Genomic DNA, 27,655 nt, shown 5'->3' on the forward strand with positions numbered 1-27,655 from the left:
GTGAAATAAAAAAAATAAAAAACTCTTGAAGTTCTAACTTTGGTTTGTGCGTGATGACGCGTCCTATATGAGAAGGTGGCATGCGTGAGGGACGGATGGAATGATGGACTTACAAGTCACGTCAGATTCATCCGAGTCATCGGGGCAGTCGGGCTCGCCGTCGCAGAGCCAGGCCTCGGGGACGCAGGTTTCCTGATCGTGACAGTGAAACTCCCCTACATCACACAAGATGGCGTCTGGATGGATAAAAGGAGAAGGGGCGGCGGCGGGAGAAACACAAAGAATGAAGTATGAGATGATCACAGTGAAAGCATGTTGGAAGCACGACGTGAGTTCATGAGGATGATTGTGAGCGGACCTGCCCTGTAAGCTCTTGTGGTAAGGGGACTTCACCAGTCACTATGGTTATTATTAGGGCTGCTCGATTATAAGAAAAAAATAATAATCCCAAAATTTTTTTGGCAATAATTGAAATCACAATTATTCAATTATGGAAAAAATAATAATCACATTTTTTTTGGCAGTAATTCAAATCACGATTATTCAAACGATTATTTATTTTTTGGTACAAAACATTTAAGCATTTAAAAATATTAAGAATGAGAAAATTAGAAACACTAAAATTATGTAAAGTTCCTGTTGGACAAAACCTAATTTATTTATTTATTTATTTATTTATTTATTTATTTATATTGGCAGCAACTAAAAGTTGGAGTGCAACTTGTGCACTGTAGTAGGATGATCTTTTTTTTTTTTTTTGGTCCAAAACAAAAACAGGTTTACACATTTAAAAATAATTTAAAAAAAATAGAAACACTTTAATTATGTAAGTTCCTTTGGGAACAAACATAATTTATTTATTTATTTTTATTTATCCATCCATCCATTTTCTGAACCATTTACTCCTCACAAGGGTCGGGGGCGGGGGGTGCTGGAGCCTATCTCAGCTGGCTATGGGCAGTCGGCGGGGTATACGATGAACTGGTAGCCAGCCAATCGCAGGGCTTTATTTATTTATTTATTTATTTATTTATTTATTTACGTTGGCAGAAACTAAAAGTTGGTTTTGTTTTTTGTACAAAACAAAAACATGTTTAAATGGAAAAAATAATAATAATAACAAAGCATGAAAATAAATACAATTATTTGGATTTTGGATGAAACAAAGTGTATTAAATTACCAGTAGTTATTTTACAATTTAGAAAAGGTGCAAATGTATACATTTAAACAATTGAAAAATTTGTATTAATCTATTTTTTTTACTATCATGCTGATTTTGTAATTGTGAAGTGTAATTATTGAAATTGTAATTGATTTTTGATTAACTGCACAGCTCTAGTTATTATTCTGAGAATCTATTGCTTGATTGTGGAAATGTAAGCATAAGAGCATCCTCTGTGACCTGAAGGAGGAGACTGTTTGGTCTTTTTTTTTTTTTTTTCTTATATTGATTAAAATGCTCCAAAAAGAGAGAGACTTCGAAACGTGGCGGAAGCGTGTTTGACAGCTCCTCCAACAAAGACGCAATGTCCTTCACTTTCGAAAACTATTATGATGCCGTTTGGCAAAATTGCCTTTATCTCTCCTCCTTCTCGTTCTCGTTGTACTTTGATTTGAAGGACGGATTGGGGGGGGCGCTTCCGTGGACGCTCAGCCGACTTTAAGAGTCATCGTAGTCTTTCATTATGGCAAGTATCCATCAAAGTGTTGACATGTTTGCTGCCGGTAGCTGTCAGAGATGCAGCTTGATCATCCTTGAGAATGACACAGCGTTTGAAAAAGGAAAAAAAAAAAAGATTTTGCCATATAAAAAAGTGACATTGTGACCTAAAGAGATTTTTGCTCAGAGCAAAACAAAAATGCTTATTTATTTCACAAAGAAGCTCCCACTCCTTTGCTCTTGTCTGTTCTTCATCTCCCGATGGGATTCAATGCCATCATAGGTTGGAGTGGAGCATGTGGGAGATTGGCTTTGCGGCGTTTGAATAGTGGCAGTGATCCTGCTCGGTAAGGACCCCTGCAGCAAATCCACTACCCGGGGACACAACCGAAAAGGTCAAACAGCTCATTCATTCCGTGGCTCCTTTTTTCCTCCTGATGCAATACATCTGCAATTTTGCCATTTAAATCAGGGAGCTCTTGTCATTTTACATGAGGGCATTGTTAATTGCTTCAGCCAGTCTGATCAAAATGTAAAATGCATACGGGCAATGGCAGTAGATGTTTGAGAATGACGAGAGCTGGTGCCAGCAAAGTGTAATTAGAGCTGTCAAAATTAAGTAATCAATTGTCAAATTAATCGACAACTATTTTTCGAGGCACACCAATCACAATTTTCCGGCTGATCACCGATTTTTTAAAAAGTCTGACCTGCTGATCTCGATTTTTGCCTATTCCGATTTTTTTTTTTTTTTCATAATAAGCAGCCACTTACAGTGTTCCAATTTTTATTATTGAAAAACATTGAACAATATCTGTGAAATAATACAAACAGTTTGTTTTAACTGCACATTAAGTATTTCTCTCAAATAAAAATAAAAGCCTATTAATCATCTCAGTACAAGAGGATACTTTTTCAGACTTCTGAAGGGAGAGACGAGATCGGTTTATTTTTCAGGGATCGGCCGATCAGCGATCCCCCAAACTTAAGGAAATCGGTGCCGATAAATTGGCCGGCTGATCGATCGGTGCACCCCTAACTATTTTAATAATCGAGTAATCGTTTGGAGCCATTTTTTAATTTAAAATTGTCCATCCATCCATTTTCTTGACCACACATTCCTCACAGGGGTCGCGGGGGGTGCTGGAGCCTATCTCAGCTGGCTTTGGTCAGTAGGCGGGGTACACCCTGAAATGGTTGCCAGCCAATCGCAGATCAACAGTAATTGTTCACCATTTATCTTCTGTGTATTTAATCGAAATAAGACTTTAGCAAGCATTTTTATATATTCATATTCTTTGGTAGTACACCTCTTTTTTCTTTTTTTTTTTAAATCACTATCCAGATACGATTGTATGAAATAACGACCAATCACTGGTTAACAAACACTAATAAATAATAATTAAATTAATAAAAAAAAATATTTTTTTTTTTAAAAAGATTAACTGATTATAAAAATATTCGACAGTGACAGCACTAAGTGAAATACAGAAAAACATTATGAATGAACTACTTTGTATGTGCATACTGAAAAAAAAAAAAAAAAGAAGATCACCAAACATTTGAAAATTGCCATCTTAAATGCTGCACTGTCACCATGGATACAAACTGGAATACACTTAGGACCACCGCACAATATTGTGACATAAATTACAGTCATTTTACACACAATATTTTGCGTCAGACATATGTTAACGAGTCTTGACGCTGTCACTTTTCAGACGATGAACATCTGCAGCACCTAACGAACGCGCTGCAAACGATCTCTCTCGGCATGCCGCTTCCATTATTCACACTTCGGCTTGCTTCAAATCTTCATGAAGGCGTATGCCGCGTTTACTATTGTTGGAGGAAGATTGTCGCAAGTCTTCAAAAGAAAAAAAGTCTGCCGCACTTTTAAAGCCGAATTGATTACCATTGAAGAGACACGAGGACCATTTCCACATTGGGTGATGGAGACCCCCAGAGCAGCCCTCTTACCTATTGATGTTCTTCCTTCCTTTCAAGCTACTTCACCTTGAAAAGCTACCAGGCCAAATATATGTCTAGCAAAATGACCTCTTTTTCCATTTCATCTTTTTTCTCCAGGCAGCCCCTCTTGGACAGCTGTTGTTGAAAAAGACATAAGTGAGGGAGGTCTTTGAAGGACTAAGTAAATAAAATAGTCACATTTATATTCAGATAGCTGCATGGAAATAATATGTGAGCGAGGGAACGAGCTGAAACAAACAAAAGAACTTGCAGTGAGTGATAAAGGAAACAATCCAAACGGGGTTCAATTTCCATAAGAGTGGCAAGACGGTGGCACCGAGCCCGGCACATTATCATCAGCTCGGTTCCTGTCACCCAAACAGCCACCGCTGGCACACAGCATCCAGGCTCATTAAAGTCATGGGGCTTTTCAAGTGTGCCGGATATTGGGAGGAACAAAAGGATGCGGGGAAAACTGAAAAAAGAAAAAGGTTTCCGTACCCTCAAAAGCTTGACTAGCCAGCACTCCCAGCAGCAATGCATATTTTGTTTTTTGGTTTTTGTTTTACTTGAGATAAGGGAGAGTGACAGCGCAATTGCTACCAAAGTCTAGGACACTGCAAGCACTTGGCAAGTCGACAAAGGGCTATCATTGCTTAAGCTTAGCTGTGTGAGGGGGGTAGAAAAATAACAATTTGAACCTGAGTTCATCTCACACACAAAAAAAAGATCAAAACAGAACATATATATGACCTTTATAATTCCAAAGTGTTCTGAAATACAATGCACTTAATAATACACTTTAACTCATTCACTCACAGCCATTTTAACTGAATTTTGCAAGGCCCACAGAATATTGTTCTATTGCTATAAAACATGGAACCTACCAAAAGAAACATTAGTCTCTTCTTTCATCAGGGAAAAAAAAAAAAAAGTATATTTCTGCTTCCGTTTTTCAGCAATTAGCATTAGAATGTAGCGAAGTTTCATCATTATTCACAAATCTATTTAGAATTGTGAGTAATTGAGTTTTTATTTCAATATGGCCCTGGTTGATCTCTTATACTCTGCTGCCACCTGCTGGCCATTTTTGTAGTGACAACCATTGCTTCAAGCAGTTCAGAGGCTACATCAAAGCCTTCTAGCATAGAAAAACGTAAAAACCAAAAACACAAAAACAAACAAAAAACGTATAATTACGTCTTTGGGAGAATGGCAATATTTAAAATAGAACGTTTTTACATGTTACAACTTCACTGACGGACTACAATGTGATGTCTCTCTACTATGAATGATAAAACACAATTTACTCGAGTATACAACTAGATAGCTTTCTTCATTCCTAAATATTCAACATACCTTCACGTAACACAACATACGTGACAGTATGCCGCTATCTCCCGGCAATTTAAAATTCTAAAAATTATACGGTCAAGTACTCAACTGTATGGAAAACTTATGAAATAAGATAAATACAATACATGAAGCAACATTACGAGAATTTAAGTTTGCTGGAGGTCAAAAATACGTTTTAAGAACCAAAATAAAAAACAATTTACCACCATCCGCCATTTTGGTTGTTTACTTTCGCCTCGAACGCTTTCAGGTCGGAACTGGGAAAAACCAACTCGGATATATCCGACTTCCGACCATCCTCGAATGCAGCATTAGCCCTGAACAACTGTGATGTCATCTTCAGTCGACAGCTAGTGGCAAAATGGCCGCCCCGAGATGGATAAAAATGGATTTTGCTTCAAAACTCATATTCCACAAATGTAACATTAAACAGAATGTCATGTTTAGACTAGTGTGGTCACATATAACATTATTGTCAAGAAATGATTCAGGTTGGCTTCCCCTCGAGCATAGGCTAAGAGGTGTATGCGTTAACATGGTACAAAGTTGGCCTACGCTATCACATTCGACCAATCGTGATGTTTGTTGATGACGTCATCATATCTGCCTCAGTGTGAAAATGGCTTCAAGCACATCTAACCATAGAGGATGAGGAGCCACCAACCATACGTGCATCTTTCCCATATGCTCAAGAACTACCGGGGGATGCTAGTTGCTAAGCTAACTTTCTTCGCACAGGTCACAAGTTGCGGCCAGCTAGCTCGGTAAGGCAAGGCAGCTTAATTCATATCATATAGCACATTTCAGTACAACATTTAGCGACATTTAAAAGTAAAGAAGTAATTACTACTTTTCACTAATTCAGTCTATTACAACGATAACTAGTTACAACACAATAGCACCTTCATGGAGTCACAAGATACAGAGTATGTTAATCCTTAACGATAGCAAGGACAAACCCAACTCGGTCGCCGTCTCATCCATGCGCACGCACCTCGATTAGCGATTTGAAACCATCTCACATTATTGTCAGCGCAGCATCCAGCCCAGGTGCGGGTCATATGCATAATGGATGAGCAACGAGAGCGCCAGCCAACCTAAGCAGGCTATTAAGTATAACAACAGTATAATGCAGTCTCGGCGTCGGAGTCTTCAAATTGTTAATCCACCACAAAAAAAATGTAGCGCGCTGTGATGCATCTCAAATGTTTGCCACGTGAATAATAAATCTTTATTACGAGCGCATTTCAGGGAGCGACATACTCCATGTGGTATTTAGCTTTAAATGCCATTCCAGTCAAGTCTGATGAGAATATTACGACAAGTGAGAGTGCCGTGACTCTGCTTACTGATGAGCAATTTTAGGCTGGCACGGTCCTATCGGCTTCACGCTTGCTCGTGTTATAGAAAATATTGATCAGATCAGCCAACACGTAGAAAGTTTACGGTTAAAGAAAGTAGCATAAAACTTTTTTTTCTGGGGAACGGCAGCTCACTCCAAGCTGAATCCAAAATGGCCGAACACATCAGAGCCATGAAACTTCTACGGGATCAATAGATTAGATTACATTATAATATTGAATTTTATTAGCTAGTGGCTAGGGACATAAGTGCTAAAGGCTGGCAAAATCTCAATTCTATTGACTCATCGTCGCAATCATTTGATTTGAGGTACATTTTATGATGCTGTTTTTGATTTTTATTATGACGTACTATTGATAAACATAACACACACGCTCACACCCTCTTGTAACTGTGTTCAGAATTAACCAATCACATTAAAATTTGTGTTAAATGGCAGTCAGCACACACCTGCCACCATTTAACGTGTCTCTGGTTAACCCCAAATAAATTTCAGCTCTTCCAGTAGGGTTTTTTGTGATTTTTTTGTTTTTGTTTTGTTTTGGGGGGGTTTTTCCTTGCAAAAGCCTGAACACATTTTTTCCACGTGTTTGGTAGATTTTGTTACAGTCCATCGAAAACAAGGATGAACTTTTTAGCAATAATTCCAAACGGTATGTTTGGTGCTAACTCAGGATGCAACGACAACTGCAATATCGTGGTAGTAGCATATCTGTCAAAAAAAAGTTGGGTTGATTTCTACTTGTGCAGTTCGAGCACCATCTGGTGGCTATTTTTTTTTTTTTTTTAGTGCAGTTTAATTTTCACAAGGCACGTTTTGGCCGTTCTATGTTTAAAAACCACGCAAATGGTCAGATGAAGGGGAATGTAATATGCTTGTGAAGCGAGTCAATATGTGCAGGAACTCAATTTATTGTACTTAATAATTAATTAATCAATTAATTTATTAATTAATTAAATTATTTATTTATTTTATTAATGCTAAAAAAGTATCAATTTATTGTAATGCTTGTACTAGTGCTCCAATATATATATTATATTTCTACATTTTTTATATGTATATTTACAATATTTTTTATATTTTTCATTGCTTTTATGTACAAAAACAATATTGTGTGTCTGTTTTTGTTGTTGTATGAGCCCATTTTTTGACAATACCGTGACCTTCTTTTGTATCGCCAACCTCCCCACAATATTGTGATATCGTGACCTTCATATTGTGATACACAACACTACTAAAACCATTGTGACAGTGATGAATGTTGGTGGCAGCTTCATACTTTGGAGCCGTGTTTTTGTCAGCTATAATCGGGGGCCTTTAGAAAAGGTGGAAGGAATTATGAACCGTTCAAAATAGAAATATGCTAGAACGCAAACAAATTGTCAGGAAAAGCCTACTAGAACAACTTAACTTCATTTGGAGTTGTTTTACTGTGATTGGTTCATTCTGAACACAGTCACGTCCCAGATGATGAAAGGGTGTGCACACTTATGCAACCACATTACCACAAGTTGCTTTTTGATTTATCTATGTCTCATCACAACGCTGACATTTAAACAAGGGGTGTGTAGACTTCTTATATCTCCCCATAATACTGATAACTGTGATCCTTTTCATGATAGAATATTCATTCTGTTTTATCTCTTGTACTCCATCACAGAGCGGGCTTACTTTCATGTCCGCTACAAGAAGCAGGACATGTCAATATATTATTAAAAGCGCGTACAATATAAATGTTTCAGAGGACAACACAGAAACAGCCACTTGCCTCCTTGACATTAATCCCTCAAAATTGAAATCTATTATTCATACGCCACCATCCCGTATCATTCACGGTTCACATGTGAGTTTTGTCGGTGTCATACGAAAAACACCAATTATACTACATTTCTCCTCCGATTTCAACTTGACCTTTATTTCATGATCAGGACGTTTGGAAGGCTGCGATTTAATCACATGTCCAATTAGAAAACAACATTGGAAGCTTACAACAGGACCAAAAACGCATTTCTTCCAAACACAAATTCGGAAGCAGCATTTCCAACCTTACTTTTTTTTTTTTTTTTTTGTCAGCTTGTCAACATGTTTACAGCATGACAAAGCTTGTCGTGATTGACGGCAAGTTGCCAGCCCGTCAGCACAAAATGTCTCCCAAGAAACCTGACAGCGTGAATCTGAAAGTTCACCGTAAAAAAGAACATTAGCCACTATCGAGCTTTTGAGTGCATTTCCACTAAAAATAGGACTAATGTTAAGTATCCTGAGCTGCAAGAAGGAGAACATATTTGAGTGTTGTGTTGACGACTTGTTTTGACACACTTCTCGAAATGCATGATGGTGTCTGCGATCGTCTAATCCATAGAGTTGTGAAGAAAAAAAAATGACACAAAGCCTGAAAAATTGTTGATAGACGTACATATTTTTTTTTCTGATTGACAACATGGGTGTCATAACAGTTTTATTCTAGGTGCAACTTGAATAACGACACTAAGTGCAATTTCTGGATAAATTGCGTGGGAATGCTGAAAGCTGAATGCTAATAGCGGAATGTTAAGATTTGAATGCATGTGGAATGCTTAGTAAATTGAGATTATGAAATTATGACCTCCTGGTTACTGGACAATGCGCTTTACCAAATGTGCCACCAAGTCATTTCACAGCCGTACCGAACACGTGTCACTTGAAACGTGCATGCAAACAGACAGAATATAGACAATAAATTGGAACTGGAGCGCCGGTGTAAAATAATCCAGCCGTAGACTAATGAGTGGCACACAAACACGACACGAGCGGCGTGCGCCGGCTGTGACCGGCCGGAGCGCTGAGACTGTCGAGAGAATCTCATGAAACAATATTTCCAATTTATGTGCACCGTTTCGTAGTCTAAGAGGTTACAAAGTGCAGGAAAGCATCTGTGTGGACAGACAGCCACTCGTGATTGAAATCAAACCATATTGCTTATGCGGATACTGCAGGCTACAAAAAAAGGTGCTCGAAATAAACGCCGTCTTTCTGCCATGTGAAGAGGGTAAATTGAGAGGCTTTCGCACAATTTATGGCGAATGATGAGTCGTTTCAGCAAAATTCAATTCGGCTGTTTTATTTACAATGCTTGAGCAAAGGCAAGTCATTTTTGACCCGGAGGATGCGAGAATGTTTTATTCAAAAGGCAAAAAAAAATAAAAAATGTTGCTTGAGATACCAAATGATTCAAGTCAGCAAGATTTTCATCTCCAGTTGGTCTTCACGCTTGCGTATTAAAGTGTGATACGACATAATCAAAAGGATGCCACGTCTTCATTTAAGTCATTGAGGGAATGAATCATTTATGATATCAAGCATATTCCAATAAAGTGAATGCCCTGACTTTGTATCGTAAACACTTTCTCTCTTCTCTTTTCTCACGCAGAAAAAAAAAGAGAGTTCCACCCTGATAGTCGTCGTACGTTGATAACGATAACATCACACGAGGACTTCCAACAAGATTGGCGAGCTCAGACTGCGAGTAGCAACACGAGGAGGCGTGACGGCTGGGAAGACGCCAGCAAGGCGGACAGGATGTCTTCGATTCTGACAGGCAATTGGCAGCCCGGTTTACATCGGAATAAAGCTGAATAGTCGTGCTTTTCAAATATGAGTTGAACTCATTCCGGGGAGCGCGTTCATAAATCAAAACATCTCAAATCATCTTTCCCCATTGAAATGAATGGAGATGCCATTAATCTGTTCCAGCATACACTTTAGAAAGAGAATTGTTGAACCAATATAAGATTAAACCGCTTCAAGTGGTAACACACGATGGAATTAAATTAGTCCAAAGTGAGTATATCAAATCTAATCAACACGGAATTAATTAAACCTAATATATTCACTTTTGGATTAACTTAATTCAATTGTGTGTTGCCACTTGAAGCGATTTTATTAAGTTGGTCAACAACTGTCTGTTTAATCTTAAATTGGTTCAACAATTCTCTTTTTAGAGTGTACAAAAAAACCACAACAAATAAAATCATAATGTTTGTTTTAGTAAGAAAATGACACTCTAGAATAATGTACTTCATAAAAACATACAGTAATGCCATAATGTGCCTTGACCACCTGGGCGCAGTTACAGCTGCCCTTTATATTCCCAATTCCCAATATAAACAATGATTTATGAAGGTAAAATTGATGACTATCAATATGCATGTAATTTAATTGCAAGTGTTTATGTTCTTAATCGAGCACGTCTACAACATTCAGAGGAAATCACAATGTCCCATCCCTGGTGAGCTATTTTTAGAAAAGGTCCACGTAGGGCTGTGCAATTAATCGACATATAATTACAATTTCAATTATTTAAAAAAAAAAAATAAAAAAAAAATGTATATATTTGCACTTTTTTTAAGTAACTAATTTAATAAAAATAATTTTTTGGTCCAAAAGAAACTTATAATAATAATAATTGTAGTGTTTCAATATAGTTTTTTTTTTTGTTTTTGTTTTTTGTTTTTTAACATTTAAACATTTTCCTGTTTTGCGCCAAAAAACAAATGACTAATTATGACTTCAATTATTACAAAATTAATTGCGATGAATATTTTCTTCATAATCAAGCAGCCCCTCGGTCTGGTATTAATACTAATTTTGAGTTGTTAAAATGTATATACCGGTACTTGCACTTTAAAAAATAAATACATATATAAAATTACTAATTTAATAAAAAGCTTTTTTGGTCCAAAAGAAACTTGAATAATTACAGTGTTTCAACAAAATTTGTCTTTTTTTTTTTTAACGTTTAAACATTTTCTTGGTTTGTTCCAAAAAACAAATGATCATCCTAATCGCGAATTCAGTAATTACCAAATTAATCGTGATTAATATTTTCTTCATAATCAAGCAGCCCTGGGTCTGGTGACCCCTGACCTATAGTGGTGTCTAATATATTTTCCATTCAAAGTGTAGCAGTTAATAAATGAGACAATGTTGTGTTTACATTATTTATCTGTTTAAATTTAGACAAACAAATTAGTTGTCTTGAGTAATACGCTTTGTTATTGTTGAGGTCAAAGCTATATAGAGTGTTCCCCCAAGATTTATTTATTTTTTTGTTACCAATGAGCTGTTCACTAGTACGATTGCGGCGGCCATGCGTGAATTTCATTTGCATGACAATGTGTCATTATAGCGTTGATGATAACCCCTTCATCCTGGGATTTTCTCCCTGCCCCATCCAAGGTCACATAATAATAACTGGCGTTGCTCTGTTTTAACCAGCAAGCAGTCTGAGGGATTTCTACTCCGCTCCATGTCGTGATTAGCAATCATGTGGAGTAATAGCTGCTTAAGCGGACGGGTTTCCGCCATCACGGAGGGGTGAAGGCCTGTCAAGGTTGCCGGCGAGTTTTGTCCAAACGTGTGCCGATTCTCTGCTGGGGGGGGGGGCATGTCAGTGTGCCTTTAGCCGTAGCCTCCAGATTAAACTGCATTATCCGAGGTGAGGCGAGCGAGATGCGTTTGTATCCCCTCGCGGCTCGAACCTGGCGCCGGTTCAGAGTGCAGCGGGAAGCCGCTCGCTATGTAACGAGTTGCATTGTGGAATGACAAACAAGTTGGAAGGGCGAGTGGCCAGTGTTAAAGAAAGAGGGCAGTCCTCGTTTTTTATGCATACAGTGATGCCTTGAGTTACAATTGCTATTTTTTTTGTTTTTCTTTTTTGCTTTAATTTAGGGCTGTGAAATGAATCGCAATTCAATTATAATTTCAATTAATACACTACACAATTACAAAATTAGCATAATCGTAAATAAATAAATAAATACATACATATATATATATATATATATATATATATATATATATATACATTTTTTCCGCACTATAAGGCACACCTAAGAGCCTTCAATTTTTTGACCATGCGCCTTATAATCCAGTTCAATCAAATCCATGTTCAGAAGTGACACTGCCGTAGAGAGGACGCGCGGAATCGAAAATGGATGGATGAGTCATCGTACCATCAGTTCAACACCGCACATATGCCAAAAAGTTGACTGCAAACTTACAAATACAAGGTTGCACACGTTATTTCAATAGTTTGACTTGGAGGAGGTCTGCAGGAGACAAAGTGACATGCTAGTGATAGCTGGCAAACAACAAATTTAATTTAATGTAGTTTAGGAATTTTGCACTGGAGTAGTTTAGCAAATGAATGTAATAGATTATGCAAATTACAATGATGCCTTTTGTATCCCAAACGTAAAAAAAAGATAAGAACAATGTTATTTCTGATAAAAGGTCAGCAAATGGCATCTTGGCTCATCTGTCTATCCCACAATCAAGCACTTCCCATTGCTAATGTGACATTTCTGTCGCCCACCCCACTATCGATGCACGTGATTAAGACGGACTTGCCCTTTATTGAACTTTCCGCTTTTCAGCCTACGTCAATCGTCGAGAGTCGCAAGGTGGGGATCATCTCATCCGGATCCGGTTAGTTTCATTGCACAAGAAATGGGCTAACGTGTCTCGGACTTGCTCGGGATTGTCTGTGGTTATGAAACAAGGACTTATGTTGCATATGGTGAGGTGAAAATAGCTATAGACAAAAGTATTAGGACACCTCCAGGAACATATTTTGCATCTACAACAGCTTCAAGCAACAAGATTTTGGACTGTCCATTAGCCTTAGTAGCATCATCAACTTTTTCCCACGAGCGGATTCTCAAAAAAAAACAAAAAAAAACAAAAAAAAAACTTTTTCACTGGCGGATTCTGATGGAGTAAAAAAATAAAAATAAAATAATACTACTAATAATAATGATGAATAAATAAATAAATTTAAAAACCCACCGGCGGAAATGGGCCTTTTTTTTTTCTTTTTTTTTTCTTTTTTTTTTCGAGAATGGGTTTCCATAAGTATCCCATAAAAAAAAAAATAATAATAATACAAAATAAGAGGAATCAAAGAATTTAATTGTCAGGCTAGCTGTAAACCAGTTCTCAAAAAACATACCAACTCTTAAAAAAAAGTTCATAATCGTGATTTTTAATTTAATTTAAATTGTATTCATTTTAAAGTGCTACCTGTATGCCTCTGTCATGCCTGATTGAATATTAAAAAAAAAAAAAAAATGCTGTACTTTTCTCAGCTCACCAGGAATGTTTTTTTGTTTTGTTTTTTTTTTTGTTTTTTTTAACCAGCCTGCAGAAACATTTGTTGTTTCTTTATTTTTGCAATGCCTGAAGGTTAAGACAGATTTCCATCATATCAGAGATTATGGAATGAGTCTGTCAATCAACATCTCTGCCAGTGAGGTTAATGATGTGACGTGGTATCGATCCGGCAAGCTCTGGAGAACGCAGATATGCTCTTTCCAGCAATCTACTTTTTCACAGACATCCCAACAACGTTTAGCTGCTCAGACGTCATCGGACTGCTTTGATTCTGTCGACTTTGATGTCAAATTGCTTCGTGGGGAGTACGTTGAATTGAATTTCACGTCGGCTGAGGTGCAGACTGCCGAGACGCTGTCACGTCTGCAGCATCCAGTGCGGGATTATCAATTTCCATTGTGTGTCTGGGTGGTGAGGAAAGGTTTATGCAAGAATAATATATTCCTCCTACAACCTGACAAAAACATCCTCCCTAGTCAACCCCATAAGAAGCTCAAAAATGATAAGGCAATCCCTACTTGAAAAATGGGTCAAAACATTTCATACTGTATAACAATACAATCTCAAGATGTGAATAACAATCTAGTTAGTATGAACTATTGCTCATCCCTTTTTCTACTTGCTCATCTTTTTATTCATTTTAGCATGCATAATTATTACAGCATTAATAATCTCAATAATATAAGTTAGCATGCTAATGCTAAGTTAGCATACTAATGCTAATGCTAAGTTAGCATCCTCATGCTAAATTAGCATATTAATGCGAATGCTAGCTTAGCATGCTAATACTAATAAGTTAGCATGTTAATGCTAATGCTAAGTTAGCATGCTAATGCTTGCTTAGCATGCAAATGCCGCATGCTAATACTAATGTTGAGTTAGCATGTGAATGCTAGCTTAGCATGCTAATGCTACCTTAGCATGCTAATGCTAATGCAAGCTTAGCATACTAATGCAAGCTTAGCATGCTAATACTAATAATAAGTTAGCAGGTTAATGATAATGCTAAGTTAGCATGCTAATGCTAAGTTAGCATGTTAATGCTAACTTAGCCTGCTAATGCTTGCTTAGCATGCTAATGCTTGCTTAGCATGCTAATGCTAATGCTGCATGCTAATACTAATGCTGAGTTAGCTTAGCATGCTAAACTAATTCTAAGATACTGCTAAGCTAATGCTAATACATTATGCATTATTTTTAATGTATGATACCGATTTTATTTGTTCTGCAGTAAAAGTGAAAGAGCATTATTATGCGCGCTGCGCCAAAGCATTTCCATTTCCTCCAACAGAGTCCAAAAATGTGAATAAATAGTTTGCATGAAAACTCAAAACTCTGCTAATTCCATTCACCAAAACGATGTCATTTATTCCAAGAAAAAATGTGAATGCAACATCTTGCACTCTAATCAAATCTTTTCTGCCCTTGCATGTCATTATCATCGCCACGCAGGATAAAAACGTACGCACTATGTAAATACATCTGCTGCCGAATAATCCAAATAACTGTGTTTTACAAACCAACACACATCACGTAGGTATTAAAATGCAAATGCGCATGTGGCGTATATACATAGCGCATACATTCATTAGGTGCCGCAGGTCCCAAAGCTAATGAACGAAATGAAATGAAAAACAACACATAATTCTTGTTCAACTAAGTCGAGAACAGCTTGTTTTGCACATCTTGTCCTCAAGCAAATATTCATCGGACTGCCGCGTACTAGTACACACTATAGCTTACATCTGCACAGCTATGGATCTTTTTATCTATATAGAAGTTTGCAAACTATCATACAATCTGCCGGACTTTGTATCATAGTTTCAAAACTTTCAAACTTGGTGGTTGATGCTACATTAATAATAGACAGTTGTTGAGCACAACTGTATGTAAATGAGTGCTTTTTTTTCAAGTAAGGAAAGTCCAGTAAAACAATAAATGTAATATCTATCTATCATCCATCCATCCATCCATCCATCCATCCATCAATCCAACCAACTCCCATCCATCCATCTATCCATCCAGCCATGTATTAATCAATCCATCCATCATCCATCCATCATCTATATCTATCCACCCATCCATCCATCCAGCCATCCATCCAGCCATCCATCCGTCATCTAGACTATCATCCATCCATCCATCCAACCATCTCTCTATCTACCATCCATCCATCCATCCATCCATCCATCCATCCATCCATCCATCCAATAATGTTAAATAAAGTTTTAATCATCACGAGTCATTCATTTCAGTATACATTTTTGGTAATATTGCAATATGGGGAAAATGTAGCCTGTTTAAAAATATAAATAAATAAATAAATAAATAAAACTATTCCTGTGGAGGTCATATTATTCATCCAATTATTTATTGCTATGTTATAAACAATATTTCTGGTGTAACTAATTATATTTAAATGCAGTTGCATATTTGAAAGCACCTTATGTCTGTTTTATAAACAATTTTTGGGAAAAATAACTACAATGGCTCATTTGTAAGTCGTCCATTTGCTCTGAATGTAATTGTAATTAATTGTTTGGGCCAGATGTTTATTTATATATATATATATATATATATATATATATATATATATATATATATATATATATATATATATATATAAAACACTTCCTCAATATTAATCTTCTAATTAATTAATCTTCTTCTTCCTCAATAATAATCATTGAATAAATGAAAGCGATGCTGTGGCGGGCCACAAACAAATGGCCAGTATTGGCATTCCACTGCAACCTGAGATTATTTATTTATGTAAAATAAAACTATGCAAATGCACAACTGCAGCATGGAGGGAAAAAAAAAAAAAAAAAGAAATGAACATGACCGATGCAGACTCCGGGAGAAAATACAACTTTTTCTTTTGCACTTTTGGAGCACGTATGCATCATACACAAGCTGAAAAGTTGACTTTTTTATCATTTACTGTCATTTTGTCATTTACTGAAAAGTGAGAACGGCTTTTAAAAGCATTCTGAGCGTCATTACACAGCGGTAGTCACTGGATAAAGTACAACTAACAAGACACAAGCACAGCGCGAAAGCTTCCGTCAACGTTACGGGGCCCGCACGCCGTTTCCTCTTTAGCGCTCTTGACAGGAATTAAAGGATGAAGAAATGAAATGAATTGAGACAATTGGAAGATCACAGCGAACAGCATCAGTCTGGAAATGAAACAGATTTTGCGGAATCGGACGCCACTGTAAGCATTTATGACGCAAATCCATTAGAGGAGTGGATGGGGTCGGCCTCTTTGGGGGCATTGAAAGTGAGTCAACAGAGGGAGGATCACATCTTGGTTATTGCCTGATTAAAATCAATTTGCTGTGTCTGACGCGGGAGGTGGGAAAGCTGAAATGAGGGATTGTCAAGCTTCCTCCTCGCGATCGAAGGCGACGCGCGGCGCCACGCATAAACCGCTACAATCTTGAACATATGGCATGTGACAAAAAACAAAAAAAATCCAAAGGTTATCAGATGTCGCCTGTCGTGCAAAACGGACCCATTAGGATTAAGATTAACAGGACAGGGCCATTTTGAAATGGAATGCTAATGAGGATGACAAATGAAACCATATGGTGCCGCCTTGAGATACAAGTTCAATTCATTCAGGCACCACAATCCCACCACAAATCATCTTTTCACATTGATTGAAATGGAAATGTCATTAGTCCGTTACAATTTCCCCCAAAAAACATTCAAATAAAAATAGATGAACTAGTATTAAAAATAATTCATTTTTGTCACACTGTGCCAGTGGAATCTCAGTGTGGATGAACTCCTCCTGGGTGCCTTTCCTCACAGGGTTCTTCTGTGCCCCGCCATGTTGTGGTATGCGTGTGTTTCTGTGGGTACGATAGGGATATGGGGGGGCTTTTTCTTTTTATTGTATTATGGATGTTTTAATTTTTCAGCACTTTGATGCATTTGAATGTTTGAAAGGTGCTATATAAATAAAGTTTGATTTGATTTGAATAGCCATTGTGTTGCTTCTTCCGGTGTGCACACAATAATGTTCATCAAAACATCTCAACTTCTCTCTCAGCACATCAGTACGGCACTAATATTAATCATTCTATGCAGAGGATAAAGAATATATGACTGCTCAGTGTGTTTCTGTTCCGTATTTGATCAATCCATTGCTTAATTGCAACAGCGATGCTATTTAGCTTGAAGCTAGCGGACTGAAAGGTTAATCAATGTGTTTTTTTTAAATCCAAAAGTTGCAATTTTCTATTTTAAGTCAATAAATAAACTTCTAGCCCCTGAAAATGCCATATTTTCCTGAAAATGTAATAACACCTGAAAATGTAATAAAATTTGCAGTTAAGTTGATCAAAAATGTAATAAAATCCATTAATGTCATAATTCCGGCAATAATGTAATAAAAAAAAATCAATATCCTGACTCATATTGTAATAACATTTTACTGATAATGTTGTTCCTCACATCTCAAGTCTGTGCTTGCAAGTCAAAGCAAAAATGGTTTATCTAAAAAAAAAATAAATAAAAAATAAAAAACACGGAAGTTATTCATATTTCAAGGTCTAACTGCATTTCCTCTTCTGTCCAATGTCATATTTTCATCTTACAAAGGAGCTTGACAATTTTTCCACGTGTTCCGTTGGTTTCATATCAAGAAAAAAAAAAAAAAAAAAGTCCAGTTGATATCAATTATCTTTGTTTGCCTGCCCGTGCAGATTGCGGCAACCAATCACCAAAGAACAATCTGCAACTTGCACCATCGTTAGGCACTTGACCTTTTCTGCAGTTAATTAATGAGCTTGACAGCTGCTTTGGGTTCGCTTTAACAACACTTTTTTTTATGCGCTATTTAAAATAATGAAAGGGGACGTAAACACCATTAAGGGGCCTTGTTGAATATCACATCAACAAAACTGAAGCGCATGATTTAAGAATCTGTTTTTTTCCTTTTCTTTTTTAATGGCAAAACACCAACAGCTCATCCCTGAGGCCACTCGCATTGTCTTGTGGAGGCCCAAGGTACTTGTTAGCACTTAACAGAGTGATGCAACGCGCTAACTAAAGGACGCCGGGTAGAAAAAAATAAAATAAAATTGCATGTATGTAAGAGTCATAATGGTTGGCGTCATCGAGGTCACTTCTTGCTGGTGGATGAGAAAGGCTCTTTATCACAGCACATATAAGCAAAGCTTTGTGGGAGCAGCAGTCTGTTAAAGCTGATGTGTTATGGCTGAGGCAGGGTGGGGGGGGGGTCCATCTATCAATGCCAGCCGCCGAGTTTCTACTGCAAATTACCTGTCGATAACATGAGCACGACTTGGGACAGGAGTTTAAAAAAAATAACAAAAAAAAAAGGTTAGTCTTTCTCTACCTTGCATTTATAGAATATGTTAAATCGAAACAAGGAGCAGTTGGTGCCTTGAGATACAAGTGACCCAACTTAAGAGTTGTATATTCACTTCATAGCGAGCGGCAGTAGGTGTTGGTCAACATAGCTTCCAAAAAGAGGCTTCATGGAGATTTGTTTAGCAACACATGAAAGCAGAAAATGCAACAATACCACCATGCATATATTCTTCATCCTCTGTGAAGAACGACTAATACTACTGAAGCCTACTAAGGATTTGAGACTGTCGCCATGTTTAGTCTGTCTGTGTGTGTCTATTAAATTGGTCCCCAAGTGGCCAAGCTGTACAAAGCAGGAGCAGCAGCACCATGTCCATTGAAATGAGGCAAAAAAATGTAGAAAAAAACCCAGTTTCATTTCTTCACATTTTATTTAATTATGTCATTACTGTATGTTTAGTTCACTTTGAAGTACATTGGCGGTGGCCTTTATACTCTAGTGGATTAATCGGGGAAAAAAACAAAAAACAAAAAACAAAAAACAAAAAACAAAAAACACTGAACCTGAAAGCAGCCTGCTCGCATGAACAAAAACATATACTGTATAGTTATTTTTCCTTTTTCATGTTAACAGTTTGAAATTGATGTGCAGTTGCAGTATTAAGAGCTTGTTTGTACTAAATGTTAAAGAAAAGTGCAGATAGACCATATAACAATATTCACAGGCATATATTCTTTATCCTCTGTGGAAAAAAATGACTGATATTACCAGAGCTGAGTCATTTAGTTGAGAAAGCTGTGCATACCACAAGTAGTACATTATCAATAGGCACTGAGGCATGAAATGATGATGCACAAATGGTCCACTGAATTGACACAATGAAAATGTGGATTTTTAAATTTTTGGAATGTTGAAAATCATTGCCAAAGTGAAGTGAAGAAATGGAACATGTTGATTTGATGGTGGTGAAAAAAAATGTGGAATTGTGCAACATTTAGACGGAGTAAAATAAATAATATTGTCATTCGTGCACTAATGGAAGATAAAAAAACAAAAAACAAAACGATGGTAACAAAAGTAATTACCATGGAAAATTTGTTACGCTCTTCTGTGGATTCATGATCAAAAAGAATAAAATCAAAACTAAAAATATACGCTCTCCTACAAGCAAACTGAACTACATTTGCAGTCATGTTGTGATTTTCTTTTCTTGCAATCTCTTTTATTGTTTGGTCAGCGAGACTGCAATGTTTTCATACACGTCCATTTAGCGCCACTTCCAGCTGTGCTTTTATCAGGATCTTACACGGAGGTTGTGATTTGTTGCAAAGTGGATACTTCAGTATTTCGGTAACATTTAAAAAAAAAAAAAAAAAAAAAAGACATTTATCTCATTATCACAGAAGAAAAGGGCAAACATCTCACTTTGTTTCAACAGAGTTCTTTGAAAAGTAATTTGTCAGTTCTGTTTCTAATTAAAGAGAGCGATATTTAACACAAACGCTCGCTTCCTCTTTTTGAATTCATGTTATTCCACTTCAGCTTTTTTTTTTTTTTTTTTTTTAAGTGCCCAATGAGAACCTTATCATTTATTCTGTTCTATTGTTTGGTCATTAGTAATTCTCTTAAAAGCTCAAAGACAAAAAAACGGAACACGGGAATTTAAGACATGTTGGATGATTCGGTTTGTCAGCCATGCTGGTGGCCACGGGCGGAAATATACGGGCGCAATTTCACACCAAAGCACTGCAACGACATTTCCTCTTCCACTCAATATCTTTTTTTTTTTTTTTTTTTTTTGCTTAGTTACACGGACATCTCATCAAATGGAATTTGCCTCAAGGGATATTAATCAGCACCAAAAAAAGAAAATGAAGCTAAAATGAAATAATATTTCTGTTTAAGAGAAAGTGAGTACCTGTTGGCATTTGAAAGAAAGTTTGCTACTGAGAGAGATCAATTTTAGTATTACGTTGCTGATGCACAGAATTCCTAATGAAATAATATTGACTGTGTGTATTTTCCGGAGTGTGTTGTCTTTAGGGAGGATTAGCAAGTGGGCTTCCGCAGGCCGGGATTGAAAGTTGCTTTCTAATTGAGTAGATCAAGGACCAGGCCAGCCCACAAAAAAGTGAAAATCCACATTTACTGCCAGCCAAGCAAAAATGCGTCATTTGACGTCTTTTTCCGTCAATGGCAGTGAATGAGATAAGTGGAAGATTTTTTTCCCCTCAAACCCCTAAAAAGTACTTAAAAAAACAACAATAAACATTCAATATATGTTTATTTTTTTTTTCAATTTAATAAAACAAAGAGGAAATTGGGGATCATGAAATGAACTGCAAAGAAAAGGGAATAAAAAAACATTTCTGACTATTAAAAGCAGGAAAAATACAAATAACAAATAATGTAAATAATGTGAGAACCTCGGTTTTTGGTTTTTTTTCATATTAATTTGATGTAGCTTTGCATTTGTTTCGATGTTAGTTTTTGCATTTTTAAAGTTAATAGAAATAACTACACTAAATTATCGCTAAGGCCTTGGCATCTCGATTAGAGACGGTAATCTCGACAATTATTCATAGTGATCAAACAGGTTTTATTAAAGGTCGTCATTCTACTAATAATATTAGGAGACTCTTTAACTTGATTAGTATGTCACAGCGGTATGATAAAAAGGCAGTTGTTATTTCGCTGGATGCAGAAAAAGCATTCGATAAAGTTAACTGGTCCTTCCTCTTTGCTGTCTTAAATAAATTCGGCTTCGGGGAGTCATTCATTCAATGGGTCTCAATATTATATGATTCTCCTAAAGCTACAGTTACTACTAATGGGATTACATCACAGAGTTTTACTTTACAAAGGGGAACAAGACAAGGGTGCCCAATTTCTCCTTTATTATTTGCTATATTTATTGAGCCGCTTGCATTAGCTATACGTCAGGATAGACGGATCCAAGGAATCCACTCCGGGACAATAGAACATAAAATTAATCTATATGCCGATGATATATTACTCTATTTAGAAGAACCTGCTATCTCGCTAGGGGAAGCATTTAAATTAATAACTAAATTCTCTCACTTATCAGATTACTCTATTAACTGGACAAAATCAACATTATTACCTATTACAGAAAATTCATGGAATCCTACAAGTCAGGATCCACACTACTCCTTTCCTACAGGTAATTTAAAATACTTAGGTGTTAAAATTTCACCTAAGTTAACTGAATTAACTTCTTTAAATTTTTCACCATTATTGGATAGTATCCGTAGTGACCTGGAGCGCTGGAATAATCTTCCGATCTCTTTAATAGGACGGATAGCTACTATAAAAATGAAAGTTTTACCAAAGATTAATTATTTATTTTCAATGATTCCATTTAAACCTACGTCTAACTGGTTCCAATCGCTGGACTCTGCTATCATAAAATTCTATTGGAATAAAAAAAAAGCCAAAATTAGTCTATCTACTCTTCAGGAAAGTAAATCCAAAGGAGGTTTAGAGGCACCAAACTTTATGTACTATTATCTAGCTAATCAACTACAATATCTTGTGCTATGGACACAACCCAACAGAGATACTAACTGTTGGTTGGAATTGGAGCAGAAGGATTGTAATAATCTTAGACTGTCAGATTTACTCTTTATTACAAAATCAATAAGACGACATAATTGTTTTAAAAACCCAATGATAGCCGCCACCCTGACTGCCTGGTGGAAGGCATTAGAAATTACAAACTCCCAATTGGCGCCCTGTGGGCTCTCTCCCATTTGGCATAACCCCGACTTTCAACTTAATAATCAGTCGTTCCATTTAAGCCTATGGGAGCAGAAAGGAATTACACACCTTCATCATCTTTTCTCAGATAATAAGTTTATATCGTATACAAACTTGGTCCAGAAATATGAAATAAAAAAGGGAAATTTCTTACATTATCTGCAAGTTAAAAATATGGTTAAGAAACAAATCCCAACACTTCAGGATACGCTCCAACTGCCTGTCTTAGCTAAAGATATTATAAAGCTTTCTCCAACAACAATAAAGAAAATATCAAAAATATATAAGTTATTTTTATACACAAATAAAACGTATTTACCGACTTTAAAATGGGAAAAAGACTTGTCTATAGTTCCGGAACCAGACTTTTGGACCCAAATCTGTGAAAATGTATTTAAAATGACCAAACAGACAAATTTGCAACTTATCCAATATAAGATACTTCATAGAACATATATTACACAATATATGATGAAAAAAATGGGACTCTCTGACTCCGACATTTGTCTCCAGTGCTCACAAAACACTGCCGATACTTATCTTCATGCTTTATGGTCATGTACTCCAGTGCTGCATTTCTGGACTAAAATCTTGGAAAAGCTCGCTGATATATTAAACTGTAGGCTTCCTTTATCTCCAAGACTGTGTTTACTAGGTGACTTAACAATAACTGAGCTACCATGTAAACAATCTCAATCTATATTTATAGCCCTTACTATTGCTAAAAAAATAATCCTTGTCAATTGGAAAAATAAACAATCTCTAAATATCGACCACTGGTTAAACTTACTAATAAATTATATCTCAATGGAAAAAATCTCTGCCTTAAATAAAAATCAAGTATCAAGATTTAAACAAATATGGTCTATGTACATAGAATATTTTAATCTCAATTTGGCAACTTAATCCTGCCAAGATTCTGCCTGTTAACGAGAGCCACCACATCGTTACAACTTCTGTTTTCGCTGCTCCTGTATTTGGTATTTTGTATCTGATTGTTTTTATTTTTATATAGTCAGGAACCTAGTTGCTGCTAGTGGGCTCGAGCATACCACACTATACGACACTATACTCAATAACTCCTTAAGATCTATTTCTAGTGGGCACTAAGCATCAACACTTGGTGTTACTGCATGCTAATTAGTCAATTTTCTTGACGCCGTCCCCTGTGGTCGGGCGGGGGTGGTTCTGCCCCCCCCCCCCCCCCCCCCCCCGTTGTCTGCTCGGTGGCGGTTGCGTCTTGGCCGCTCCCTGGGCCCCCTGTGGGGTGCGGTGTTGGGGTGCTTCCCCTGGTGCCCGGGGCGGTGCCGTCCCGGCGCGGTCCGCTGCTCCGTGCCCGGCGGCGCGGTTCGGGGTGGGTGGGCCTCCGGTGTGCCCCGTGGTTCCCTCTCCCCTCCCCCTTCCTCCCCCCCGTCGCCTCTCCCTCCTCGCCTCCTCCCGCCCATCCTCCTCTGCCTCCCGGTCCCTTTTCCCTTGTCGCCCTCCCTCCTCCTCTCCCCCCCCGCCTCCTGCCCTGCAGCCGCCCTTTCGCCTTCTTGTCGTCTTCTCCCCGCTTCCCCCGCCCCCCCCCCCTTCCCTGTCTGCCCTGCGGCCCCTCCCCCTCCCTCTCCCTGGGCCTGGGGCTCCCTCCCCGGCCCGGGTGTCGGGCTCCGGGGGCCGGGCGAGGGTTTGGGGCCTGCCCCGCTCCGGTATAACTCCTGGCGCCCCGGGCGGGCTCCGGTGGCCGGTGGGCTGTCCGGTAGCCCTGCTGCGCTGGCTGTCCGCCCATTGTGGTGCCGGGTGGATGAGGTGGGGGGCGGCGGGGGGTGGGGGTGCTGGGGGGCGGGCGTGCCACCTACACCCGCCGGGTTGGGTGAGGCCCCGCTGGTCGCTCCTCTTACTCACTTCACTAGCTTGCACTATACACTTTGTAAATATACACATAGGGCACACAACACATTTCTTGGTGGGGTGGGGAAGGGTGGAAACACCGTCTTCACCCTTCAACTCCCCTCCAATTTTAATGCACCTCACGTCCAAGGGGAGGGGTGAGTTGGGGCGGGGAGCCATCAGAGGGGATGGACTGCAGTGCCTGGCAGCGCTGTGGTCCCCCCCATTTGTGTCCCTGCCCCACCACTTTGTCCCTCCATTCCCTTTTTTAATGCACCACACATATACATATTCATTTTTTGGGGGGGGATACGGGTGGGTCGGAATAGGGGAAATTTTTTCCCTCTGCTCCGACTCACCTGCTCCCAATTTTAATGCACCACACGCACACACTTGTATATACACTGGGTGGGGCCACATTCACGGTGTAAGGGTAGAGCTCGCCAGTCGGCGAGCTGGCGGACTCAGTAACAGGGTTAGGTGTCACTTGTACTCTGGCGTGACGACCGGGGCCTCTCCCCACCGGGCTCGGTGTTCTGGTGTTCCGCCTTCTCCCCTGGTGCTTCCTCCTCTGCTTCCCCCCTCCCGCCGCTGTGCAAATCTCGCGCGGCTGGAGGTGGGGTGGGCACATCTTCCCTCTCTGCGCTGCTGCCCGGTGCCGGTTTCCGGGGGGGGGTGGGGGGTTCTCGCGGGGGGCCGGGTTCGCGGGGGGGGGGTGGCGGCCGTCGGGGGGGGGGCGGCTTGTTTGGGGGGGGGGTGGAGGTATGGGTGGGTGGGGGGTTGGGTGCTGGGGGTCGGGGTGTGTTCGGGGGTTTGGGGGTCGGGGGTGGTGGGGCCTGGGTCGTGGTGGATGGCGGGTTTGGGTGGGGTGCGGGGGGGTCGTGGGGGGATGGGGGCTGGGGACCGGTGGGGCGCTGTGGGGGCCCGCTGGGCCTCGTTCTGCGGCCTTGGGCTCGGGGGTGTGGGCCGGGGCTGGGGCGGGGGTGTTCCGGGTGTCTGGGTCGGCTCGCCGACCGGTGTCCGCTCGGGTGGCTTGGGGGTGGCCTTGGTGCTGCCGCGGCCTGGGGATTCCGGGGGGGGGGGGGGGGGGGTGCTCGCTTTGCTGGACCGCGGTTGACGGCTTCTTTCTTTGGTGGTGGTCCTTATGCATGCCAGATCCGTCGCACCAGCATCTACTGAAACTCAACAGAAGTACCCTCTCCCTCCCACAGCCCCTTGAATCAGTTGGTGCTGGTGTCTGTGGTTCTCACTTTGCTTTATCTATCCTTCCCTCCTTCCTCTCTTTAGTTTTTCCTCTGGTCACTTGAGATCTTAATTTATTAGAAGTATGAGGTTTCTGGGGTTGGCATAAGACTCCGGTTTTGTAACCACGCAGGAGGGGTCTTGTTGGTGCTGGACTTCACTTTGATGGATTGGATGTACTGGCTTCTATTGATCTCACTCTGCCTTATCGATCCTTCCCTCCTTCCTCTCTTTAGTTTTTCCTCTGGGCTCTTGAGATCTCGCTAAATTTGCTGAAATTTAGAGGCTTCCGGGGTTGGCGTAAGACTTTGATTTTGTAATCATGGGGAAGGCAGGAAGTGTTTGGTCGGTGCTGGATGTCACTTTGATTTACCTTTCTTTTCTCTTTATTTCTTTTTTTTTTCTGACCTTTTCTCTGGTCTCCTGACCATTTAAATCTCACGACTCTGGCAAGATTCTGAAGTACCTGGTTAAGGCGAAGGGTAATGGGATATTTATAAGGTTTTAGGTGAATGAATGAGTATAAATTTATAAGTATTTGCACGCACGCACACGCACGCACGCAAACGCACGCAAACGCACACACGCAAACGCACGCACGCACGCAAACGCACGCACGCACGCAAACGCACGCACACATACACACACACACAAAAAAAAAAAAAAAAAAAAAAAAAAGAAAAGAGCAATGATGACAAGACGTTGAATCGGTAAGACTACCGAATGAACAATTCTGAGCTCTTCAAAAAAAAAAAAAAAAAAAAAAAAAAAAAAAAAAAAAGAAATAACTACACTGAATATAGTTATATTGTGTTTTTGTTGTTTTTTTTATCCCACAATTAAGAAAAATAGCAAATTACCTGTCCCTATAACAAGTTTTCCATTTGAACCTGTGTCCACGGACTGCTCTGCCCTCAGCATCACCACAATAGAAGGAAAAAAACCCAAAAACAAGTCTGATCTGACAGCTTGTGTTGTGCCACCTGACCTGTGGAAGATTCAGGCTGTGAACACCCGCAGTCAAAAGTGTCTTTGCGCCAATGGAAAGTGCCCATCTGAAGGTGATAGACTCTGCTGGCCCGCGGGTCACGATGAGTCATTGAAGCCAACACGCAGAAACTCCAGAAAGTTGCACGGGCTCTGCCCCGAGCAAGGTGACTCAAGTTGCCACTCTTCCAGTGCTTTGCCACCTGGCATCTCTCTCTGTCACAATCTGAGCAGCAGACACCCAAATGTAATTTGACAGATCGTTTTTTGTACGCACATAAACCTTGGAATGAGGACTCACTTTAAACTATTCAAAATAGTCAATTAACTAGGAAAGCAACTCGAAACGTCAGTACTTTTAATTCATGCTCACCTACAGAAAGCGGATGGATGGCTGGTATCAGCATTTTGTCCGAGCTGTTGGGAGTGCAACTCACTGTAAGGAATTCTAGAAATAATCCACAGTGTTAGCCTCCTAAAAGAAAATCTATTGCAGTGTGCTTTACGAGTGGCAACTAAAGCTTTACAGACTCTCTTTGCTCTGGATTTTTACTTTCCGGCTTCAGTCAAGGTTGCCCTGACCCTCTGAAAGAGCGTTATGCCACTCATGTTGGATCAAGTCCGCACAATTTGAGCTGAAATAGTGTTTAAAAAAATAAATAAAAAATCAGTGGTATGGTCCGATATTCATGAAATTATTTGTTGTCACCATCATTTTTTATTTTTTTTCTCATGACATATTCTATGTTGTTTTGTTGAATTTCTGCGCTACGCTATCTCGGGCCACAGCAGTTATAGCTACAAGCTAGCTAGCTAGCTAGCTAAATGCGGTCTTTCCACGGTGCATAGCCGCTCCTCTTAGTCATTAATCCTTGCTCCATAGCAAAAAAAAAAGTAAGCTATGCGTTTGACAAGTATTGTTAT

The 27,655-nt window shown here is 39.1% G+C and overlaps 1 protein-coding gene across 1 annotated transcript in view; it reads right to left on the minus strand.

Annotated features, from left to right (window-relative positions):
* The window catches only part of lrp1bb (low density lipoprotein receptor-related protein 1Bb), a 291,575-nt gene that overhangs the window by 220,224 nt on the left and 43,696 nt on the right, over positions 1-27,655 (minus strand). Inside the window, exon 2 of the mRNA XM_077536047.1 lies at positions 114-236. Within this exon, the coding sequence (XP_077392173.1) occupies positions 114-236 (123 nt within the window). The remainder of the gene's footprint in view (positions 1-113; positions 237-27,655) is intronic.

The sequence above is a fragment of the Festucalex cinctus genome, chromosome 11, assembly GCF_051991245.1.
Source record: "Festucalex cinctus isolate MCC-2025b chromosome 11, RoL_Fcin_1.0, whole genome shotgun sequence".
Taxonomy (NCBI): Eukaryota; Metazoa; Chordata; class Actinopteri; order Syngnathiformes; family Syngnathidae; genus Festucalex; species Festucalex cinctus.